Raw genomic sequence first — 18,410 nt, 5'->3', positions numbered from 1 at the left:
TTATATAATGTCATCGATATTAAGTTACGTGTCTGTGGGCAATCATTTATATAAATATCGAGTATGTCGAATATAGTCTAGGACATTGGACTTAAAGTCCTATAATGCTATGCATTTATATTGCTAACATGTGTGCATCAATAAAGGCAACCTAGGCAACAACTTATTTAGGCAATCTACCTCAATTGCACTCTTGTCATGGTGTGGGGACTTCGTGTGCGAAGGGCCCTTACACCCGCATTCACAAACAATGAACTATGAGGACGCACTGTACGCCCGAACGCATAATGTCGGCAATATCATAGTTTTCTTTGGGTTTGTTCAGCTCTGTTTACCTCACAGCCAACTGAAGCAAAGTTGTATCTTATTATAAGGCCAGCTCCATACCTTGGTCCCAACGGCATTCGTCCAACCTGTGGATCTAGAAAATAGCATTGGCCCCAACACTGGGGCGAGCGTTGGTAGCTGGCCGTCGCGTGTCGCTTTTTTGGCAAAAGATCAAAGAAATCTGTGCACATGTTGGCGGTCCATCCATAAATTGATGATTTAATCAGTCCTTTTGCAATATGCGTCGAGTGCGGACGTCGAACAAAAATATCATCTTCCATAAAATCGACACGCGCGTACCGCTAATCACCAATATGTGGGCGGACTGCCAACGTTGGCACAGATTCCTTTGCTCTTTTGTCAGAAAACCGACACGCGGCAGTTTACTACCAACGCTCGCCGCAACGTTGGGGCCAATGCTATTTTCCAGATCCACATGTTACAGGAACGCCGTTGGGGCCTACGTGTGGAGCCGGCCTAAGCCAATCACACCGTCCATATGCTTGCACCGCACTGCGATGCGAAGAATAGCTCTGTCAGATCATTACCCCATACTTAGCCAAGTAACGTTCGTGGATGTCATAGTACGGTATTGTTCACAGAGGGCACATACTCGTACCCGCGGTTCGAGCTGGACGGGTCGCTGATGTCGCTGTGCAGCCGGCTGGGCGCGCGCACGGGCCCGCTGCAGCTGCCCGCCGCCGCGCTCGCCTCCGCCGAGTCGCTCGCCGACGCGGAGCCCATGGCGCGCCGCACCAAGAACGAGATAGCCGCCGCGCAGCGGTACGTATATCTGCACTCTCATCTGCAGGCTGCGAAAACAGACACGTGATAGTGCTGCTAATTCCTCGTGCAATATCACTGACAGCCGTATTCAATAAGCAATCCTAATCTTAATCTACTATCCGATTCCAAGTATAAACCAGTCAAAACAAATTTGTCAATCCCAATCTTAATCTACTATCCGATCCCAAGGATAAACCAATCAAAACAAATTATTTGTAAACATGTCAAAAAACTGTGTTCTTATTGGTCCATTTTCGCGACGTACCGTTCGAAGCCATTGGGATCGTTTATTGATATCGGCGGTAATATAACTGGGACCGATTAATTCTATTTTTTCTTTTTTGTATTCCTAATTTTTTCCTTGTATTTTGAAATTTAAAAGGCGATCGAACGTGTCAAACTATTACTTAGATTTCGCAATTCAATACCCATTGTGTATTGCAGTTATATTTTAAACTTGATGTTGAAGTTAAATCAAGTTATTTTTTTATACGTACAGATGATATTGGTAAAACTTCTAATCTTATTTCAGATTGGCGCGCAAGGCTAGCTTATCACCAGAAGCATGGGCGAAGTGTTTACTAGGAGCGTGCTACTCGTTATATTTTCTGGCGCTACCATGTCGGTTGATGCTCAATCGCGGCAAGGAACACGCCACGTTGAGATCGGCATACGAGTTACTCGAACGCGCCACTAAATTGAAAGTGCCTTGCGATGAGGTAATACGGTTTCTCATATTACAATTCATTAAAATGTTACTGGTAACTGAAAAAAAAATCAACCAACATTTAAAACTAGTGGAGGTCCATAAAGTGCAGTGAACAGTTAGCATAAAGACAGTAAAACAATCATACAGCCTTCTGAATTTTCTATCGGTACACCTCTTATAGGCACAATGATTTACTTTTCCTTTGCATAGAGAAGTATCGTAGTTCGACATTGAAAATGTTATTACTTTTAACAGGCTCGAAACTGATTGTGTATGTATTTGTTCAAGGTGTGCTATCGCGTAATGATGCAGCTATGCGGCATACACTCAGTGCCGGTGTTGGCTGTACAATTGCTGTTCCTTATGAAACGCGCCGGCCTGCAACCCAACGCGCTCACTTACGTTTACTACAACCGCTGCGTGTTGCGTTCAGAATGGCCGCAGGATATGCTCAGGTAATTTTATTATGTATTATTTTAATAAATGTTATGTTGTGTAGACAAACAATATTAATATGTGAATGGTTTAAATGGTAACGAATGCTTGCTAAATTATGGCATGTTTTCATTATGTTCGAAAATATGCTCAAAAGTAAATTTTCAAGAGAAAAACGATGCCATATTTTTTTAACACTTTTGAATCTTGCACGAAACCACTAGTCTAAGACGTCATATCGATAAAATAACGTATGCATTATTATTTTTTATCTACATTTGTAGTGGTTCGCAAGTGATGTGGAACAAGCTGCGCATGGCGGTGATGGGCGCGGCGTTCTTCCGCCAGGCGGGGGCGAGGCGCGCCAGCCGGGCCGCCGGCGCCACGCACGGCACCGGCGGGGGGGAAGGTGGGGAGATTATTGTTGCTATCAATATTATAACTGTCTGAATCTCTTCTTTAATAGGGTGATTTTTTGTTTTTTTTTTTTTTTTAATGCAAATTGAAGTTTTGTTTATCGATAATATTCAGCGAGATCACCATACAAAATAAAAGCAGTAAAAATAAAATTTATTAATGTATGTGATAATTAAGACTTGTTGGTCGGTTTGCGAACGAACAAGTATAAATTTTATATGACACACTTAATTTGCACGTTATCGATATTCATATTTAGTTCCTGTATGTTGTTTTATTTATCAGGTGGTACGTTACCGCGAGTTCGGTCTGCAACAGCTGTTGCAGAAGGTTCAGAGTTGACCAATTTGGCTAACATGGCGGCTTGTGAACCTGCCCATAGCCGGTCTAGTCTCGATTCAGGTATGATGATTTTATTTAGTAAATTTACATGAATTTCGAAGTCAGGGGCATTATTCTGTATAATAGTGTAAACGCGTAACGCGGCCGTTTTATGTTATCTTCGAGAAATGTGCGTAGAATGGTATTCTGTGAGGCAAATTTCTATAATCCTAAACATGATGCGTTGTGTTACGTGCTTGTTACGCACTGTTAAAATAAAGTGCGGGATACAGAATAAGGCCCCAGTACGTTCTTGGTATTTAAAGCAGAAACAAATCTTGATATTCATCTTTAGATCGAAACCAAAAATAAACCATTCAATATAAGTAATACTTGAACACCGTCATAAAACTTTCTCCGATTGTTACATAACTGCCATTGATTTAAAAACATACGGTCTTGAAGTTTTATTAATTTCCGCCGTTATACCAAGACTCATGCTTGCAGCGAGCTGTCGCGGCGCGGGTGGCGCGGGTGGCGCGGGCGCGGCGGGCGCGGCGGGCGGCGCGTGCGCGGCGGGCGCGCTGTCGGCGCTGAGCGCGCGCGGCGCCATCGTGCGCGCGCGCACGCGCCCCGCGCACGCGCACCACCTCAGCACCGCCGCCGGGATACTCATCTCAGGTCACGCACCTACTACTCAACTTCATACAAATACACACAAATATTCTAACAATATATAATATGTTTTACTTTATCTAAATGGGATTAAGGGTCTTACATAAGATGCATTTCTAAAACATGTGGTTAGACCGAGCAAATAGATAAGAAACAAACGATAAAAAGAAAATAGGATAGAAACATTTGCAACTTGAAGGCCTCTAAAATTCATTAAATGCCACTTCTAAAAAGTAATTTTCATTAAAAGCATTATTTTTGCTGAATTATAATCGTTTTTTATTAATAGTTTTTAAACGTTATTACCAAAATAATAAAAAATATTTTCATAAAACAGGCGTGCCATCCAACCCCGATTTGAGCGGTTCAGCAAGACCGAGAAGTAATTCTTTAACAAGTGAAGAACCTACCACCACTCCACTCACAATTGCTGAAAAGAGACAGGTAACTATACTAGATAAGAAAAGAGTTGATTTTGAACAGAACATTATGGTTTATAAATTATCGTACTTAACGAATATATATTTTTTTATACTTTAGACAATCCACGTTAGTCCAGACAGCCCGTCAGATTTGCGCATACTCACGAGGTCGGAAAGTTTTGCTGGTGACGCGCAAATCCTACAAAATCTGCAAAGATTGTCGTTTACTGGTATGTGAATATATTAAACTATGTTTTGCAAAGTTTCCCTTCATATAATATTATTATATTGCCTAGAAATTTGTCTCATAAACAGCAGACGTTTCCTGAAGAAAAAAAAATATTTATCGACTTTTTTTTCTATTACTAGGCACACCAAACGTAAAATCCAGATGTTCGAGGGCGCTCAGTTTCCCAGAGGAACCAGAAAAAGAGGATCTGTCAACGGAAGCTTTGAAAACAGCGAAAACATCTCCATTGAGGTATGCGTTTCAAGTTTAAATCTTTGTTTAGTATGTAATTGTCTACTATAAATGGTGTGAACAGTGTTAGGTCTAATATACTATAATTATTGTGTGAATAAAGGACTTAATCAAATAAATAATTGGTCGAAATTCTACGGTGTTTTCTACAATCCTGTAAATAAAACTTTCCTGTCATAATAGCTCGTGTGACTAAACAATTTCCCTATTCCAGGGTTTCACCACGCACTCCGGTGTTGGCCGACGATCCCCTAGGAGCTCTAAGTGACCCCCCGCCAGTGGAACCGCAGCCCCCACCCCCAGAGGAGCCGCCGCCCCCCAAACACGAACTGAGCGTCAGTCCGAAGCTGTTCCACCGTCGTTCCAACTCGTTCCAGGACGACCCGCCCGACCACAACCAAGGGTATACACACTCCTGTAATATACGTAGTTTAGAATATGGTATATTGGTGTGTAGAAATGTTGAAAATAGGGTAGTTTACTGTGTGGACTACATTTTCTGTAGTAGAGATTATTAAAAAAATTATGCGAAAAATTAAGACTTGAATGGCCTATAATGATTTATTTTTAAGCAGGTTTTAAAAAAATGGTACAACGAGTACACTACCCTATAACACAGAATAATTAATTTATTATTTTTATTTTTTTTATTTGTAAACATCAATAATATTTCTTGTTTCTTATTTTATGTGGATAAATATTCTATATCTAAATTTCAAGTATCCCTATAATACGATAACGAGAAATAGTCTTGATGTGAACGTGATTTTTTTGTATTTTCCTGCCTGTTCACCTACGTCGTATAGTAGAAATATAGTTTGTGTTCCTGATAACCGACCTCCTCACTACCGGAACCCTCTTCGAGGTCAAGCTTTAAGTCACCAACTACCCATGATAAGGCAAGGTAGCCCCACCTCAAACAACTATACAGCAAGGTTTAAATTAGCAAGGAAACTTGTAGAAATAATTTTACGCAAGCGATTTTTAATCTTGTTAACAATCATGGCAAGACGCCTTCTGCAAATTTTAAAGCTACAGAACTTGCGGCGAGTCACATGTGCATTCAATTATTGAATTATTGCCGCTCGTATAAACGCACCTGGAATTTCTTGCGCTGTATATCGGTGCAAGAACTTGCTACTCTAAACTTAGTTTACGAATAATAAACTCCCATCCACGCTAACGATCCCGTATCGCTAGAGCTGCGTCGCGTTGAAGCACGATAACCTCGATAGTTTCCTGTGATGCAGGAAACTGCACAGGAGTGAGACGGCGCCCGCTGGCACTGTGTCGTCAAGTCTCGTCAGTCTCGGGAACACGCTCAAGATCAGTTTTGGGTGAGTTTATAAATGATTTGATAACTAGTTGCTTTGAAGAGTGATTTTGGATGACTTCAGATTATGGACTGGACTTACTTTTTGTTGAAAATAAAAAATAATTTTATTAATAATATTTAATTGTATACAGATTTTTTTTTGTAATCAGAAAGCATAAAGAATGTGGAACCTGTTTTCCAAAATCACTTCAAATAGAAATTTCAATAGTGATGTAAATTGATTAAAAGTTTTAACAGCGACTGTTTTCAAAGTCGTATGTTCTGCTATATATCAACTTTCATCGGGCAAAGTTTTGTAAATATTCTTCTCATAGCTATTTCACATTTGCTACAATGTTCATTGTTTACTTCACAAAAACATTAATGGCATGTATCAATTTTTACGTGAAAATTGTGAAATATCTTTTTATTTTTTGCTATTCGATGTCCTAGTTAGCCTTACTTTACAGTGTTTGTCGGTATTGCCATACCCGATAATTTATTAATGTATTTCTATTTTTTTATTAAACACAAGTTTATGAATAGAAAATCGATAAAGTTGAATCGAAATTGTTTTCGCAGCACGAATGTAAATGAATATATTATACAATATTAAAAAAATATTTATATACTTCATATCGATAAAAAAAAGAGATGGCAATATCGACAACATATTTTTTTTTCTCAAATGCAAATCAATTGTTTATCGCACCACACGACACTGCAGTACGCTAGCCTGTTTGTTTTCTTAGACGCTATTCGCCAGCCAGACTGTCGTTGCGCAAGGAAAACATGAAAATCGGAAAAGCTATGATCGAGAATTACTTCAGGTGAGCATGCCTTACACACCATGAAGGCTTGGTTACATTGTGCAAACTCAAATAAGCTATATTGCATTAAGTTATAAAGTTTAAATTTGAAGTCGACATTAATAAAAGGCATAGTCAAATTACTGCTAATCTATACTCGATATTATTATTCGCCATGGTAATATTAGGATTCGATATTATCTTCGATCTTGTGACGAATAAAAAGGTTTAAGGAAGACAATCTAGTCTTTTGTTAATAATTATAGTGTTCTGTGCTATGCCTTTTGTTAAATAAAAAATAATACTTTCTCTACTGCAGTAATTTCACAAGACAACTCATCCCAGCTAGCATTGCGTAACCAAGCCTATACATAAGGGCCTAGTGCACGTGAGTGGTTGTTTAAAGCCCTTTTCATGCGCATTGCATGTGAATTTGGATTTATTTTCTCGCACCTCAAAACGCATGATTGGTTTTCACTGCCTACACATTAAATTCAAAATTATATTCTGTTTGAAAAGAAAAGACAGCCATGACATTATGACATTTGGGTAATCAATAAACTTAAAAAAAAGGTTGAATATTTACTCAATAAAAAAACTCGTGGTTTATGAATACAAAATAAATTACTTATAGCTAATCAACCCATACATTTTTTCTATAAAATGTACTAATTTCAGTTTGGACGCAACAGATCACATAATATACATAAAAAAATGCTTTGATTACTCCTTTTTCGATATTTAACAGCCCAACGAGCATAGCAGGTAAGAAATCGAACGAGTTGTTGCAAAGCGGCCTCAGCAGTCTGAAGTCAGCCGCGACAAGCATGGCGAAGAAGTTCGACGAAATGAAAGAGGTTATATCGGCCAACTCTACACCGGTTAAGGGCGCGATAGGAACAGCTACTAATGCATTGTCAAGTCTCATAGCTGAGGAGGACTCTACCGATGGCTCGTCGGAGATTAATCCGGATGGTAAGTGTTGTTATTGTCGATATTATTCATTGCTGGTTAACAAAAATCGATATGTGCTTGAACTGCTGCTCGAAATGCATCAGAAATAAATTTCTTTTCAATTAGTTACTGCAACAAAGTTGGTTACAATTAATTGAATGTGATATAGAAAGTTAAAGTCTAATCTTCAACAGGACAATTTCATTGATCATTGATCTTAACACAGTTGTAAGATGCTACGCTATGATACTAGTATTTGATTATTTGTATACAGAATGGGTGGGCGGCACCGGGTTCCGACGCGCCTCGAGCGACGCCGAGCTCGCGTGCTCAATGGAACGAGGGTCCTTGGCTACGTTGATCTCTCACCTTCCTGATAATCTCTACCCACCGCTATCCGTACGTACACAATCTATCAATATCACAAACTAGCTGACCTAACAGACGTTGTCCCGTCTTAACTATGAATTTGCAGCGCGCATTCTGTATATCGCTAAAATTAACTTTACTTAAATTTTCTAACGTTCCGCTCAACTTCCTTATTTTTTTTCTTTCTTAAGATCCTTCTCCTGTCAATAACATAGACAACAAAAAAAAAATAGTGAAATCGGTCCAGCCGTTCACGCGTGATGGCGTGACCAAGGCAAATAGGGATTCATTTTTATATGTATATATTATATATAGATAGAGATGACGAGGTGAAAATTGGTGACGAGCCAATACCATATCGTACCACGCGTCTAGCCATATAATATCAGTTTTACCAAAACAATATATATTTCAGAACTCGTCGAAGTCGGAGAAGGTGTCGGTGGTGGTGCACATGTCGTCGTGCTCGCAGTGCCACCAGTGCCTGGCGCTGCTGTACGACGAGGACATCATGGCGGGCTGGGCGGCCGACGACTCCAACCTCAACACGCGCTGCACCGCCTGCGGACGGCACACCGTGCCGCTGCTCTCCGTGCAGGTGACGTCACGGCTTCACCGATGTATAAACTGTAGCGGTCTTTTTTTTGGAGGAGGGAGGGGGTAGGGCAGCTGATGTAGTCCCGGGCCATACAGGGGTCTCGTGCGGCGTTTAAGTTAAAGAATTTTTTTAGGCCTCTACCCTGGTGGGTAACAAAGCATCTTACCCACGAAGTTGTTTCAATCGAAAAGCTTTATTTTTTTGCTCCCGCTGATTAAGGCCACCACTATTTATAAATTCACTACAAATATTACAGCTAAATAACAGTTTCTCGGTCGAACCGCCAAAATGAAAAACAATCTCGTTCTACCCTAATAAAGGATAGGTGATGGCCAAATGTTAATATGTATTGTCCATTTCAGATCATGCGTACGGGCCAGACACAAGCGGAAACATTGAGTGTGCCTTATTTAAATCCGCTGGTGCTCAGGAAAGAGTTCGAATCTATATTAAGTACGAGTTTTACTGCTAAATTTATTAATATATTTAAAATTTCTTATATAACTTATTTTTTGTACCTAATTACTTATTTTTTTTAGGTAGGGAAGGAGACTCTTGTCTGGCGGAATCGGAGTTTGTGGAATCGCATCCGATAGTTTATTGGAATTTGGTGTGGTTTTTGGATCGTGCAAACATTGAGAATCATCTGCCCGATCTGCTTTGTCCCGACTTCCAAGCTAAATATCAAAGTTCGGATACGTTACCGGACGTGGATAAAACAGGTGATTCATCCGAAATGAAAAAAAAATGGAAGTGAATAGTAATATTAGGTGTAGAATTATCGAAAAAAAAAAATTGTGTTAGCGAGGCCTCATGATGGCTGAAGGTTTAGCGAACATAACTTTTAATACTTACGATAACTAATTGAATATTAGTTTGTATTTAAAACACAGACATGCAATGCTGCTTGAAAAACATCTTAAAAATTGCGTCTAGTTCGTTTAATGTCTAACTGGCGTTTTCAATAAACGATCCTAATCTAAATCTTTGATTCGATATCGAGAATGAACTAATCGTAATTTTATTCGTAAGCATATCAAAACAACTTTATTTTGATTGATAAATTCTCGCGATGGGTCTATTAGGCAGTATATCGAGTGAATAAAACGATAGATTGCATAATATGAAACCTGTTTGCGAGTCGATGTTGTGTGTTGCACAGGCTGCCGCGTGGTGTGCGGCTGGGAGTGGGCGCGCGCGGGCGGCGGCGGGGGCGGCGGGGGCGGCGGCGAGGAGGGCGGCGTGTCGCTGCACCGCGCGTGGCGGCTGCGGCGCGCCAACACGCAGCGCAGCCGCGCGCTGCAGGCGCTGCTGCTCACCGAGCACGACGCCGCCGCGCACTCGTACGTGTATTGTCATGACACGATGAATATCTGTAGGGACGGGTTGTTGGTTTCGGGTTCCGAGTAGACTGCACTCATTACACTAACTTATTACGATACTTTACATAGCTTATATACTAAGTTCACACACTACAATACACTGCACACTAACCCTATTTATTGTCCTCAGTTTTCATTCCTGAACGTTGTCTTGAATCACTTATTTACCAGGGCAAATCCAGGAACACTTTCGAATCGCAACCTATGCATTGCATTCGTATGTCTGCAATATATCGCCCATAATCTCAACTAATCGTTTAGTTAATTGACTATACATTGTATAATACGAAAAATATTGATATATCGTTTATGATTCTCATTTGCATTTTATAATTCACAGGGTTTCACAGGCGGTGCTGATGGGATTGCAGAGCAATGATCTGTCAGAAGCACTTCGGAAACTAGCCGAGTGGCGGGAAAACACTTGCAGCAATAAACGATATTATTCGTATTACAGGTAGGAACAATTGCAGCGACTTTCGATAAAACAAAGAATTTTATCGATTTATCTTCTATTGTAATTTGTTGGTAGTTTATGTTTAAAATGTAAATATTGCACACAGTATGTATATTTATAGATTTTCATGTTTAAATCATGGTATAAAATTCGAAATTTAAAATTTGTTGACCCAACACCAACGGTATATTCACCGATTTATCAAATCAACATCCGTTACTTTCTTACAGAGACATATTATTCTTCGCGATGGCAGCTCTCGGTGAGCAGAATATAAATTTGTTCGCCCTCCAGCAAGAATACACGCGTGCGTTAGAGCGGCTCGGCGGCAACTACGCGCGGCCGCAGGACCTCCCGCCCTCACCCACGGCGGTCTGCTGCAGGCACTACTTCAAACGGCTGAGACTAACGCTCGACGAATAAAGTATTAACCCCCAATAATATACAATTGTAAATGTTATAATGGAGCCGTCACATCGATTACAATCGATACGATATATCGATGTAAAACAACTTCATATTTCGAATACATTGATTGTGGGTGGCAGCAATAAATATAATTCTAATAATTCGATTGGTTACGGCACTACTATAAGTTTACAGTGTGAGATGTTAGAATCGATGTGAACACGACTTACTTAGATACACTGCTTTCCTCAATATTACATAGCGTGTTTCGCTAGAATATAGAGTGTACAATAATTTGCTTATAGCTCTAATGTATCGCCGACAATAACTTTATAAGTTAGCAAGTTATGAATGAAGATATACCGGAGTCGTATTTATATTTTAAATTTATCACTTCACATGGAATATTTATTGCGATAAGATAATTTGCTCATATTTTCTTATTTTTTTTTTTTTTTTGTTAATATGGTTGAAAGTAAAAGCTGTATTTAGTTGAAAAGAGTGATACATATACTAGATAATATGTGTGGAATGTAGGGCATTAACGTTTAACACATATTTTGATTAATGAACGTTCACAAGTTTTCCCACATTTTGTATCAGTATTTTAAATAATCAGTGTTACGTATCTTAAGGAATTGAGTTATGGAAAGTAAATATATGTATTATGTCACGGTTTTTTTACACAAATTTGTTAAAACACTGATAATGATCCATTTTTATAAGAAAGGATGATGAATTGAGGTATTTTACATGTTCGAAGAGATCAAACCAGAATTAAAGTATTAATAAGGTCTCAATGCAAGGCGAGTTAATATTTCAGTACATGGTATTAGTACTTCATTTGTGTAGAAATGGGTATTTTACTAGCCGAAAGTACCGTCCATTTCGTTTATTGGCTATATTAATTTTGAACACACTTCGTGATACGGAATCGCCCGTCCATGTGATCGAATCAAGATGGCGATCAAATTTTTCCGAATCTATTCTAACAACTAAGTAATTATATTTGACGTAATCGACTGCACTTTAATCTAATTGTATGAAATTATGGCCTAAACATAAATGTGTTGCCCCAAATTCAAAAAATCACATCACCGCTGTGGATTCACTTTGTATATTCACATTTTGGCATATCCATTAGTTTAGGAACGCGGGTGCTAACGGTACTGTACGTAACCGTTGTAGTTTGTTACATGTACATAATGATGTTGTATAGAATAGGTGTAAGTCGAGGCTTTTAAACAGTGGTGTAAAATTTCGATATGTGGTTTAACAAGTAATGTGCAGTTTTGAAATGGAGTGTTGAAGTGTTTGTAATTAGTCACATTATTAATGTCGGGTTTGGATTTGTTGTTTTTTGTTGACGTTATTTATTGCTATATTCTGAATTGTTTACAGTACATATTGTAGCTGAATTTCTCAAAATTGTATGATGCCGATACGCGATATATTCTGAATAAAATAGATTCGTTTGATATTCTCATTTGATAATTTTTTAAAACTTGATAAAATTTTAACAACTTCTGAGTAAATTCTACTCATCACATATAAGCCAACCAAACACAAGAGTCACACTCTCATCTATACTCTTAAATAAATGGAAAAAAATTAGTTCTATCTACATTGACGGTTTAATACAATAACTATCAAATAAAATTAAGATAAAACTTGTAAAACAGGTCACAAATCTTTTCACAATCTACTATTTGGGACATTAAATAATGTGACTGCCAAAATTCAAGTATTCATGTATGTGTCAATATTATTTACTGTATTGTGATAATGTATTAAATGTATTTTGATTTATAATAACACTATCAGTAGTGATATTCTATTCATTTTATTTGCAATTAAAACTAACACAGATGCAGAATTTCAGACTTTATGTTGTTACTGTTACATACCATGAGGATTAAATACATGTATATTTGTTATTTCATCACAAATTAACAACATAATGCAATACTCAATGTACTAACAAACAGTGAATGCACTGTACAAACTATATAAACTCGAAATATTTATTGAAACTAACACATTAGTTGTTAGGTATGTTAAACGGCTGTTACGGAAATATTGTATTTCTGAGTGAATATACAACAGATTTTTGGTGAATGATCCTTCATAAATATCTTGACAGATAAATGTATATATGTTAATGCTGCATGGAATTATTGTTTACATACAAAAGTGACATTATTATATATACCTTTAGTAATTATTTTATCAGCCATATTTTATGTTCCATACAATGTATAACTGTTAGTCATGAATGTTTGGTCTAATGATAACAATAATTAGGTTGTAAAGGGGAATCATATATGATTTTGAAAGTTGTAAAAGACATTTTCATATTATGTTAAATTTGAGCTCTTAATCAAACAGCAAATTTAGTTTTACTTTGAAATGTGTAATGAAATGCATATAATTTTTATAAAAAAAATATAATAAGGCTTCAGTAATAATTCTTTTATTTGGTGCCTAGATTAACACATTCCTAATACTCTGTACAAGAATTTCCCATCATGGTCATAATAGCAATCATTAACTTTGTATGTTGCGCCTTTCTTATAAGCTTTCCTCGGTATGTTGATTTTTTCTGGATAATTCATTATACTTTTATCATCATCTGGCTCTTTGTACTCTGTTACTTTGTTTTCTTTTATCTCATCCTTAAACAATTCAATTTCTTTCGTCATTTCTTGATTTGTTGGAATTGTTTTAGTTTTTGTGGTGTTTAAAATTATTTGATCTGGCAAGTCAACATCTTGGCCAGTTTCTAACCTTTTTTTTATTTTTGCTGTCAATTCATCTAATGTTGTTCTGCTGTTATCCTTATGCACTTTATTCTTGTTGTCCGTTGTATAGTTTGTTCCAACTGAATCACTCTTTTCACCATGGTTTTCTTTTGTTCCTTGACTTGCACACCTCTGCACAATTCTTTCAAATTCTCCCATTTTCTCCTCTTGGGTTATGTCAATTTTAATTGATTTTTGGTTCAAAGGTGGTATAGTTCTCTCTGAGAATTTAAGGAAATGTTTACGCATATTTTCTGGTAATCCCAAGCCGCCTTCCTTCAGTTCCTTCCAATTTCTCATAACAGATGCATCATGCCTTTCTATACGCTGCTCTGTAGCTGGTTTCCATGGATATTTCAAAAGTTTCTGAAAGTAAGCACAAGTGTTTGAATATTTTGCAAAAGCTACCAATATTTTAAAAAAAAATGTAAGCTCTATATTATACACTGTCCCATGACTGGGCACGAGTCTCCTCTACTACAGTGAGGAATAAGGCCTTAGTCCAATAAACAATCAATAATCCTAACTAAAAATGTTATTATGTAACAAAAAAATACAACATCTTAGTCATTTTAACACATTGACTAATTCACATATATGTTTTCTTAGGTGCAACCCGCATGCAGGTAGCACACAACTGATGTGTATCTAAGCATGTCCCGTTCCCTTGTGTTTTCCACTGGTGCAAAAGTTGTTCTTTTGGCTCTAAAAAAACATATTTAGTGTCAAAAGACTAGCCAATATGAATAATTATGACACACCTTAACAATAGGTGCAGTAACAGGAAAGCTCTCTGCAATTTTCTCAGGAGTCCATTCATCAGGCTGAGTTGAGGCCAAGTGTCGAATCTGTTCCTTTTCACTCCAAGTCAGTAAATTGGGCAAGTTCTCTTTAAAATACTTCTCTTTTACTATGTGATGACGCATCTCATGCTTGCCCATGAGTGTTTCTTCTATATGTTCTGAATATGAACCATCAACCTGCAAAGAGAATTGGTTTTGACCTTAAATCACCCTATAAAGTGTATCACAGTTATTTATACACAGCTACATTAATTAATTAAAAAGTAACAAAATTATCATTGGATAAAAGACTTGGTCAACATAGTTTGTTAAAAAAATAGAATATTCCAATTAAGATAATTTTACACATCGAAACTTACAAAACTACTCATAAGGTGATAACTATTATAATAGTTGACAGTCAAGGGCATAGCTTGCCACACTATATCAAAATTTGTTGGAACCGTTCAGGGTAGTGCGCACTTTGTGCGCCCGCTAAGATTAACTAGATATAGTATAAGAGGGGGCCCCGAATTATTAATACGGCATTAGCTACGGCCTTGTTGAGATTACTGGATAAAAATATATGTCGATGCAATAACGATCTTTAGCAAACAAATATCTTTTGTTTTGTTACATTTTCAACTAATGAATATCACATAGTACGAACAGGCACGTACATTATAGAAGTCGCTTTCAGATTCATTAACAAACTGCTCTGCGTTGTCTTCAGTGACAGCAATGCCATCTTCTTGGAAAGCTTCAATTTGGTTATTCAGGCCAGGATTATTTCGTCTGGCGCGTTCATTCCATTTACCAGCACTTCGCAAATTTCTAACGATAAACTTATCACACCTGCGATATAACTGTTTTAAGTGGGGAGCGAACATTTCTCTCCCTAATGGCTAGAACGAATACTCAAATAGGCCTTAACTTTATAAATAATAATTATTTTTATACTAAAAAGTAAATTATAACCAAATATCAATATTTTTTTTATCTTATAAGCCCATAGATTGTAATCTTACGTAGTATTTGTATTCTCTTTGGATTGTAAAGCCGATGGGTATGGTCCGTGATCAAGGAATATGGCAGTATACAGGGTTACCAACTCCACTAAATATTTTCCCTCGGCAAACTATATTTGGGTAATAAAAATAAAAATAACAATTGTAGTTGATGATATCAATGTTATGGGTGTTCCACGATTTCAATGCAAATAAGAACCAATAGATTTCCAATTTATAATCTTTTCATAGACAAAGTAAATAGTCATTAAAGCGTGTAAAGGAAATTTTTTGTTTTAAATTTTATAAAGTCCTATTTCTGACGTAAAACTCAACAAAATTTCCATTTTTATGTAATTCCTCATTTTTAGTAGTGAAAAATTTTAAAGTCACTTTTAATCACTAAATCAACGAATAATTATGATTGCAAAAATTAATATCATAAAATGAAGTAGGTCTTTAAAAATACCCTCAAAAAGATTTTTCTTCTTAAATTTAGGGAGAAACCGCTAAGTTGGGAACTCTTACAGTTGATACGCCTCAAGCTCAATGGACTTGTCTCCAGGACCGTAATAAATAAGTAAAAATAATACACCTCAAATGATACAAATTAGACAGTTTAGGCCGAAGAGAATTATAATAATTTAGGCCTAAGATGTTTTTATCACATAGATACGTTGTCCGAGCTCAATACTAGCAAGACTAAAACAAGGTAATTGCCCGACATTCACTTAGTCAACCTCCAACCACTGTCGCGGCTAATCGGCTTACTAACTTTTTGTATTTTTATAAATAAAATACCTTCCTGTGTTTTTAGACGATGTACAAATTATACTCCGACTGTGAACGAAAAAACCTATCATTAAATACGTTAGTAATAAGTATACACTATTTAACTTATTTTTTAACTAATAAATGCTTGAAATTAAACTAATTTTCGGATTCTATCGCGGTAATTAGTGTTTTATTTTCTCCCGAGAGTCCCCCCCGTGACCATGAAGGCTGCAAAGTCTTCGAAACGTCGGGAGAAAATAAAACACTAATTACCGCGATAGAATCCGAAAATTAGTTTAATTTCAATGTCTAACATTCGCGTAAACATAAGAAATCATTATAATAAATGCTTTTCATTCGACTGTCATGGCAACTGGCCGGGTCGACCCTCGGACCCACTCGGGCCGGTCGACGCTCGGGCCCACTCGGGCCGTATCAATGCGAGCTGCTAGGGTTGTGACTATAGTAAATACTGCACTGTTGTGTATCTTATGTGCAATTTTGTTGGTCTACGACGCGTCTATTTGTAAAACATCATTAATTTAGTCCAACATTATAGAGGGTAGAGGCAAGTTGAAACATCTTATATGGGAGACAGGTTAAATAAGTAGCAACAAATTAGATCTCAAAATCCAACCACAAAAGCGCGAGTGTATATTATATTTCAAATATTTTGCTGCATCTGTCATTAAAAAGTATAAAGAACAAAACATAAATATTTACGTGCGTAAACTTTACTTGCATAATGCATTGGCTATATTTATATCTGTAGTTTTCTATGTTCAAAGTTTATCGGTAGGAAGGCAGGGACGTGAATCGTGATCGAATGTAACAAGTTCAATGTTACAATATTATGACAAATACGAGTTGTTCTATTATAGTACCTACATAGGTAGTACGTACGTAAGTACCGCCGCAAATGTTTGAGTAAGTACTTTGGTAGGCAGTCGGTGCCAGAAATAGATATCTGCAGTGCCTGCAATGTCTATTTCTGCCGCCAAGCAGTTCATTATAAGATATTTTTGTAATTATTGCTTTGAATGACCGGAAGAGCTTGCCGTTTGCCTGATGGTAAGCGATACGACCGCCCATAAACAGTAGAAACACCATTCAACATTTTGAATTACAAAATGTTTGGTAATCCACCGCGCTCGCCTTCCTAAGACATGAGATGTTGAGTATTATTATGTCCAGTAGTTACACTGGCTACAATGTCCTTCAAACCGGAACACCACAGTGACTATACACTGCTGCTTGACGGCAGAAATAGACATTGCAGTGGTTTCTACCCAGGCGGACTCTCAGATATGAGAAACCTACCACAAGTACTCGTGTGTTTTTGTAAAAAAGGCGTTGTAGCAACTGATAAGTTAATTACTGTTTAAATAACATACCTACTATCATCTAATGTCCCAGGATGATTGGCGCTGTACAGTACTTGTTCCCAAGTACCTACATTGTAATTCAAAGTTCCGGTGGTGTTTTTAATGGTTAAAGTTGAGCGCTCTGCTTATCGCGTCATTCAGTTGTGTAAAAAGCAGACCTTAACTCGTGACTACCTCGCAAGGAAAACTAAATACGTGTGCTATACATATCTGATATCAGTATGAGTAACTTTGGTCACGCCTTAAAATGGGTCAATTGTTTATATTTATAAATTAAAACCGTTATTGATACATTTTTTTTCTACAGAAATAACATCGAGCTAGGGTTACCTATATCTACGTTTGGCTATATAAATTATCATGTCAATGAACAAACATCAATCACGTAGGCTACACGCTGTCGTGTGTGCAAGTTACGAAGTAGGTTACTCTGTGAATGCGGTGCACGAACCAGACGCACGGAGTCTGCTTCGGTATCAGTCCTCAGTTCTTCGCGATTGTTGGACGTATTAGCGCGCGTTCAAAAATCGAAATAAACTGATAATCGAGTATCTGTTTTGGTTTTGTGTTGGAAATAAATAAGAGGTGAGTTTCTAAAATTAAGAAAGTATTTTTTGATTATAGTTTAATAATTTACATGCCACATGATTTATTAAGTAATTTTTAGTAATTATCAGTAAGATAAATAATCTTAACATAGGGAGTAGGGATAAGAGCAACAGCAGCCAAAACATTTTTAGAATTTTTGTCTGACTCTACGTTTCTGCGCTTTAGGCAAAAACTACTGAATGGAATT

The 18,410-nt window shown here is 37.3% G+C and overlaps 3 protein-coding genes across 6 annotated transcripts in view; 2 read left to right on the top strand and 1 right to left on the bottom strand.

The window, feature by feature from the left end:
- LOC115446477 (DENN domain-containing protein Crag) overlaps window positions 1-12,942 on the top strand; it is a 41,022-nt gene extending 28,080 nt beyond the window's left edge. The window contains exons 16-35 of one of the 4 annotated variants that reach the window (XM_037436379.1): window positions 930-1,110; window positions 1,646-1,832; window positions 2,111-2,277; window positions 2,542-2,666; window positions 2,960-3,076; window positions 3,503-3,676; window positions 4,008-4,114; window positions 4,211-4,322; window positions 4,462-4,573; window positions 4,788-4,976; window positions 5,836-5,910; window positions 6,641-6,718; window positions 7,446-7,672; window positions 7,926-8,050; window positions 8,436-8,618; window positions 8,981-9,071; window positions 9,158-9,340; window positions 9,781-9,961; window positions 10,341-10,457; window positions 10,688-12,942. In XM_037436379.1, the coding sequence (XP_037292276.1) occupies window positions 930-1,110; window positions 1,646-1,832; window positions 2,111-2,277; window positions 2,542-2,666; window positions 2,960-3,076; window positions 3,503-3,676; window positions 4,008-4,114; window positions 4,211-4,322; window positions 4,462-4,573; window positions 4,788-4,976; window positions 5,836-5,910; window positions 6,641-6,718; window positions 7,446-7,672; window positions 7,926-8,050; window positions 8,436-8,618; window positions 8,981-9,071; window positions 9,158-9,340; window positions 9,781-9,961; window positions 10,341-10,457; window positions 10,688-10,880 (2,924 nt within the window). In that variant the 3' untranslated portion in view covers window positions 10,881-12,942. Of the gene's footprint in view, window positions 1-929; window positions 1,111-1,645; window positions 1,833-2,110; window positions 2,278-2,541; window positions 2,667-2,959; window positions 3,077-3,502; window positions 3,677-4,007; window positions 4,115-4,210; window positions 4,323-4,461; window positions 4,574-4,787; window positions 4,977-5,823; window positions 5,911-6,640; window positions 6,719-7,445; window positions 7,673-7,925; window positions 8,051-8,435; window positions 8,619-8,980; window positions 9,072-9,157; window positions 9,341-9,780; window positions 9,962-10,340; window positions 10,458-10,687 lie in introns of all 4 variants that reach the window. The other 3 variants (XM_037436378.1, XM_037436381.1, XM_037436380.1) reach the window with 3 other exon arrangements.
- A 378-nt stretch (window positions 12,943-13,320) lies between these two features.
- On the bottom strand, window positions 13,321-15,542 carry LOC115446414. The gene is made up of 3 exons (XM_030173074.2): window positions 15,129-15,542; window positions 14,428-14,646; window positions 13,321-14,032 (listed from the first exon to the last, which is right to left on the bottom strand). Exons 1-3 carry the CDS (start codon window positions 15,336-15,338, stop codon window positions 13,355-13,357), a joined length of 1,107 nt encoding a protein of 368 aa, XP_030028934.1. The 5' UTR covers window positions 15,339-15,542; the 3' UTR covers window positions 13,321-13,354.
- Window positions 15,543-17,829: 2,287 nt separating this feature from the next.
- The window catches only part of LOC115446704 (alpha-tocopherol transfer protein-like), a 29,677-nt gene continuing 29,096 nt past the window's right edge, over window positions 17,830-18,410 (top strand). The window contains exon 1 of the mRNA XM_030173482.2: window positions 17,830-18,199. The gene's annotated coding sequence lies outside the window, so the exon portion shown is untranslated. The remainder of the gene's footprint in view (window positions 18,200-18,410) is intronic.

Source organism: Manduca sexta, chromosome 8 (genome assembly GCF_014839805.1).
Source record: "Manduca sexta isolate Smith_Timp_Sample1 chromosome 8, JHU_Msex_v1.0, whole genome shotgun sequence".
NCBI classification, from domain to species: domain Eukaryota; kingdom Metazoa; phylum Arthropoda; class Insecta; order Lepidoptera; family Sphingidae; genus Manduca; species Manduca sexta.
Note: the sequence above shows the minus strand (reverse complement) of the source record. Positions and strands in the feature narration are given on the sequence as shown.

Coding starts and splice junctions, on each gene's coding strand:
- LOC115446414 (XM_030173074.2), bottom strand. CDS start 15,338: ATGTTCGCTCCCCACTTAAAACAGTTATATCGCAGGTGTGATAAGTTT. Junction 14,647..15,128: donor CTGAAAGCGACTTCTATAAT/GTACGTGCCTGT, acceptor TTCTCTTTGCAG/GTTGATGGTTCATATTCAGA. Junction 14,033..14,427: donor TTACTGCACCTATTGTTAAG/GTGTGTCATAAT, acceptor GCTTACTTTCAG/AAACTTTTGAAATATCCATG.